The following is a 5,575-nucleotide window of genomic DNA, read 5'->3' on the forward strand; positions in this document are numbered from 1 at the left end:
GTTTTGGGTCGACCTGTGAGAATTAAAATCCTGGGGCCCCAGAACGGCATTCGGGCCCTGCTTGGGATATGAGGGGTACTTGGGCCCGGTGATCTGAGTCCTACAGATATTCAGTTTCTTTGGTGTTTGGCTGATCCGGGGAGTGGTGGCCTGTCGTTCTACCAGCCAGGTTTTGTTGTCCGATCCTAGGCAATGCGCGTCCTGGAGTCCGCAGCTCGCATCGACCGGCAGATCTCTCCGGGCTAACGAGGTCTGGTCGGAAATCGGGAAGACATAATAGTCATCATCCCGGACACTGGCCTGGGTGCCATACCTACACGGGATACAGGCGCATCCACAACAGGGCTCCTCGACAACCCCCTCGGTGGTGCAAAATCCGCACCCATTGCACATGATCCGGGCTGCCATGTTGTTCCATCCTCCATCACCTAGGTTAATTCCGGGGACTAATAGATCTGGATCGAAGTTCGGGTTCACAAGCTGGCGCCGCTCGATGCGATCTCGCTTAGTCGCCGCGTCCCCTGTGAAGCATTGACGTTCTCCGGCCTGCGCCAGCTCCTGCACGAAGGTTTTCGTCTCCTTGTCCTTCCATCCGACGTAAGAACCGCGCTCCAGATGACTCTTCATTGTAGTGCCCAGACTAGTGGTCAGACAGGATTTCGCCCCGTCATGCTCGAAGTGCCAGCGGGAATACACCGACTGGGACACGGACATATCGGGCAGTTTCCCGTCAACATCGGACAGCCACGGGGACGCAAACTTCAAATGCATCTTGATCCCAACGCGGGTGGTTGTCCCAACCTCAATGAATCCCTTGGGGCTCTCTGCGAGCGGCCGTGAGATATTATCCTTCTCCGCGGTGCTGACCTTGTCGTCCGCACGCCGTCCCTCAGAAGTACCCTCTAACGGGCTGTCGACCGCACCAGCCGGAAAATTGACCAGTACACGACCCCAGTCAGACTGGATGCGGGATTCTGCGTATGTATCCACTGCCACTGCTCCTGAATTGCCACCACCGCTCCGGAGGGAGACGCTGCTTTCCCGGTACAAGTCAAAGGAGGCCCATCCTTTGTAGACGCTCTTCCCGGCCAGGCTGGCTTCGCCAAGAATCTTCGTGATGGTCGATCCCTGCAAGCTCTGGGAGGTGTCCAGGATGCCCTGACCGCCAATCTTGAAGGTCACATCCGTCTCCCCGTCCGGGTGGAAGAAGCCGGCCGCCTGATGGACGTCAAACGACTTTCCAGGCTGCCAGGTGGCAATCAATGAAAACCCAAAATGGGACTCAACGGTAGTAGTGCCTTCCATAGCAACGCTCAAGGATTCCCCGACCTTTGTACCCTCGTACTCGCAGATCTGGGGGTTATGATACACCAACTGGTCAAGCTTCTCCGTGTACTTGGTGCCCTGGGCCGCAGGGAACTTCAACGACTTGAACTTGGTATACCACTCATCCGAGGAACCGTAGAATCGATCTACGAGCTGGTTGATGTCACGTTTACTGCTTGAAGAACCCGGGGCGTCCACCACGGCGTTCCAATACCCGGGCACATTTGAGAAATCCATTCGTACACTGAACTCCCCGGCATCCCGGCGGACCAGGGCCGTGTTGTAGTCGAAGGTGAAGTCAAACACGGGGGAGGTGGTCGCCCCCCGCTTGGCCAGGTGGCCGGGGACTGTTTGGTTTTTCGAGAGGGTGAGGGAGACGGCGCGCGCCCACGATGGGCCCCCGCACTCTTCAGGCATCTGAACAACTGTGCCCTCGACACCGCCCTCCTGCACCCGGAAGCAGTCAGGCACGTTGTCTGAGTAGCAGACCACCCGGGCTGTCTGGTGCTCCTCGTTGGGCCGGGAGAGGACATCGGCCGGGCAGTCGACGAACTCGAGCCCCGGGTTGTCACGCTTGCTCATGGAAGTGACAGCAGTGTAGCTGCCGGCGACGAGGAAGAAGGCAACGCCACTGTTGTTGGGGTTTTCGTCCTTGGTTGGGCCCGTGTACCTTCCGCCAAAGCTCACCAGCTCGAATGTGGGCAGCGCATCTGGGGAAGGCCGGTGCTCGGGAGGGAAGAGATTCTCCAGGTCCACCGGCAGGAACGGAGAGTTGAGGCCACCCGGTGGATCACAGCAAAAGGCCTTTTGTCGGCCATTGTGGCACGGGTTGTTGGAGGAAGTTTCACCGAGAGGGTCCAGATCCAGGGTGATCTGGTTGAGACCGCAGGTGCTGGAGCAGACATTGGCCGACTTCCACCCACAGTTCCGGAACGAGTCCTTGCTAGGACAGCACAACCGGCGCTTTTCGGCATTCCGAGGGTCCACGAGCGCACTCGTGGCATCGGTGCAGCGGCTATTCTCCTTGGGGCCGCCGCTATCGGTGGTGAGCTCATAGGGCCGGTCCGACGGACAGTCGCCGCCACACTTGGTCCAGGTACAGATGTTGAGATATTGTTCCATATTGCCGGCTTTGCAGCAGAAGCTCTTGGCGCCACGCGAGCATCGATCTCCGTATTCGCCACCATTGGTGCTACCTTTCCAGCCAAAGCTGTCGTTAACGATGAGAATCTCCCCAACATCACACTTGCCGGAACAGTCTCCCTTGTAGGCAGAGGACCGACTGTCATCCCACCGACAATCGTCAGGCTGCGGGCCGGAGAACGAGGGACAGCAGATGTAACGGGCCTTCTGGGATTTGCCTGTGTCGCACCGGTTGCGGCCGTTGAGGTCAGTGTTGGAGCGGCCTACCGCGGTGTAGCCACTTTTGCAGAACTCCTCACACCCTGAGATATAGCACCGCGTGGGGTCCTGCATTGTGTGGGAGACGGACCCAGGGAATTCTGTCACGTCGAGGGCAATATCGTCAGTCGACTCCATCTCGCCGCCAGAAAGCCCCAGAATGAGCTGGCCCTGCTCGTCGTCGAGGTCAACCGCCCAGGTCATAACGCCCATCAGTCCTCTCTGGCTGGCAAAGTCGACTTTCGTCTCGATTGTTGAGGCATCATCATATCTAGCGCTCTACCGTCAGCAAAGCATGTCCCGGGGTCTGACAAGCTTGCGGATACTTACGAAATCCAGCTGGTAACAGAAGACATATCCATCTCGGCTACCTTGCCCTCGTCCCGTTTCGACAATGCTGAGGACGACGATGACGATCCTGACTTCATGTTATTCCAGCTGTGTTGTCCATATGTTAAATACTTGACCCCTGCCTTCTTGTCGAATTTCGCTTTGGCCTTGTTTGACCGCAGTATGTCTCTAACTTCTGCATTTCGCACCACCGTTAATATTGGCCAGAGACTCGGTGATGCGGCTCAAAGAACGAGTACTTGCCTTTATATGAGAGGAACCCAGCGGTCCCCGTACAAGGGCCTTTGGCGCCAGGCCCACTGAATTGGCAGCCCGGCTCCGTGCATGACGGATCTTCCAGCGCGAAAGTCCGTCCATAAAACCCAGTGCCGAGGACGATCTTGCTCGGGGGGATATCATTCCTCCAGAGCAGGTCCAAGGCGAGGTCAATTTCTGTAATATTGGAATGGCTCAGCACCTGACTACCAATTGGGTTTTTTCGGTCCCAGACCCCATGGAGATCGTACGACATGAGGTTGATCCAGTCGGCCGCTCTCACACTCTTCTTGATGTCGAAATGGCGTAGGTACCAGTAGGACGTTGGGGCCGTGAACGTGAGAATGTATCGTCCGTCAAATGTGGCCTTGAGCTCTTGGAGAAGTAGAGTGAAATTCTCGCCGTCTTGGGGGATCCCGCCTCTGTCCTCGGCTCCTGGGTACTCCCAGTCAATATCGACACCGTCGAAGCCGTACTCCATCATGAATCCAAGGATGTTCCGGATGAAGATCTTGCGGTTTGCCGCGGTGGAGGCCATGTCTGAGAAGACTTTTTGGTAAGGGCCTGGGTCATTATGAGTCCAGCCCTAAGATAGATCAGCATCAAGCGCAGAAGTAAGAAGTACAAACGGGAGGACCCTACTCCCAGTGCAATGAGAACCTTCAGGTCCGGATTTTTCATCTTCAGATCCGTCACCCGTCCAAACAGACTCGGTTGGAAATCCGCCATGTTCTCGATCTGGAACGTTCCCGGGGAAATGAAGCCAAATGAGAAAAAAACGTGAGTCAGCATCCTGATAGGAATGTCTTCCGGGCTCATGGTGCCGCATGGCTTGCCCATATTCCACCCTTCATAGTACCCAATGACAACCTTCCGGGGATTGCTGTCCTCGACATCAGGTTTAGGCTGTTTACAGTGTGATTGACACCCATCACCGCAAAACTCCGATGTCGTACCGCAAAAGCCGAACGCACTGAATTAGATCCGTGAATCCTCTCATTCCTCTCGCCTAAGTGCTCCGGGAAGGGATCACTTACGAGCAACAAACGTTCAGAGGACAGCCTGCGCCAGGCTCAGCGGCATATTCGCCGCATTCCGCTTTGGCATCACAGTTGGACTGACAGCCCTCGCCGCAATATGTTGGCCCGAAGCCACACCAGCCATCTGTGCCGCTGCGAGAGAGTTAGGTTCCTGTCGGTCAGTGGTTAGGTGCCATGGCGTACCAACATGCTCCGTTCCCACACGGTCTACCGGGACCACAAGTGTAGTCACCGTTCGAAGAAGAGGTAGACATGGCGCCTCCAGTTTGGCCGCTTTGTCGGGACAGTAGTTTTAGAGGCTCCCACGGAGTCTGTAGAGCGACAGTTGTTCCCCTGTGGTGTCGGTGGTGACGACCATGGTTGCTGCTAACTGAGCCCGCACAGGCAAGGGCAACAGCCAGAAACCGGCTTAACGAGAACAGCATTTTTGCAGGAGTACCTCCTTGATATCCATTGGAAGTACGAAGAGAAAATGAAGGAGAGACGGACGAGAAAAAAAAAAAAGAAAAAAGGGGTGTAAGAGACCCAATATAAACGACTAATTACGCTCATATATCAACAGGTCAAGCTAAATCGGTGGCCCCAGCGAACTCCTCCAGCCAGTAGATACCGTATAAACCAACTTCTTCAGGCCTGGCTCTTGAGTTCCAAAAAATACTACAGAACTATACCACCGTACCTGAACAATTTCGGTCACCTCCGAGACTAAGAAGCATGCCAAGCTCGCCCAGACCGTGATGTAGGACTAAAAGCCAAGGATAATTTAGCACTATCGCGGCGGGTCTGAGACCACGGTGCGACAAGACCACCGGATGGTCCTGAGGTCGTAGCCGGACACCCAGGCTGGACTCGGTTAACAGAATTTTTAAGGAGGTTATTAAATCTACTTTCCCTATAGTGGTGCTGATTGGCCATCTTCGTGAAATGTCCTAGATTTTGGTCCCTAGATTTTGGTCCCTGGAGATAAATAGTCTTCTTCTTCTTAAGGTCCTACATAGTGGCTTAGGGGGGTGCGCCATGAGGGTTTTTATAAAGACTAATTCAGGGTGCTCTTAGTAGAAAGGCAGTAAAGAGAGACAGAAAACTAGTTATAAGATCTACAAAGATTTTTCCTAAATTTTAATTAATTATATCAGATTTTTCCTGATTTTGTCTAGTTACAGAAAGTTATAGAAGATTATACAAGGATATATAAAAATATA

General features: G+C 54.4%; 1 protein-coding gene across 1 annotated transcript; it reads right to left on the minus strand.

Annotated features, from left to right (window-relative positions):
• Positions 1–22: 22 nt before the first annotated feature.
• Positions 23–4,798, minus strand: ABOM_012220 (glycoside hydrolase family 18 protein; the record flags this gene model as incomplete). The annotated part of the gene is made up of 7 exons (XM_022539348.1): positions 23–100; positions 163–2,998; positions 3,058–3,246; positions 3,318–3,919; positions 3,976–4,306; positions 4,371–4,505; positions 4,557–4,798. 7 exons carry the CDS (start codon positions 4,796–4,798, stop codon positions 23–25), a joined length of 4,413 nt encoding a protein of 1,470 aa, XP_022382867.1.
• Positions 4,799–5,575: the final 777 nt, after the last annotated feature.

Source organism: Aspergillus bombycis (assembly GCF_001792695.1).
Source record: "Aspergillus bombycis strain NRRL26010 chromosome Unknown contig00276, whole genome shotgun sequence".
In the NCBI taxonomy this organism is placed as follows: Eukaryota; Fungi; Ascomycota; class Eurotiomycetes; order Eurotiales; family Aspergillaceae; genus Aspergillus; species Aspergillus bombycis.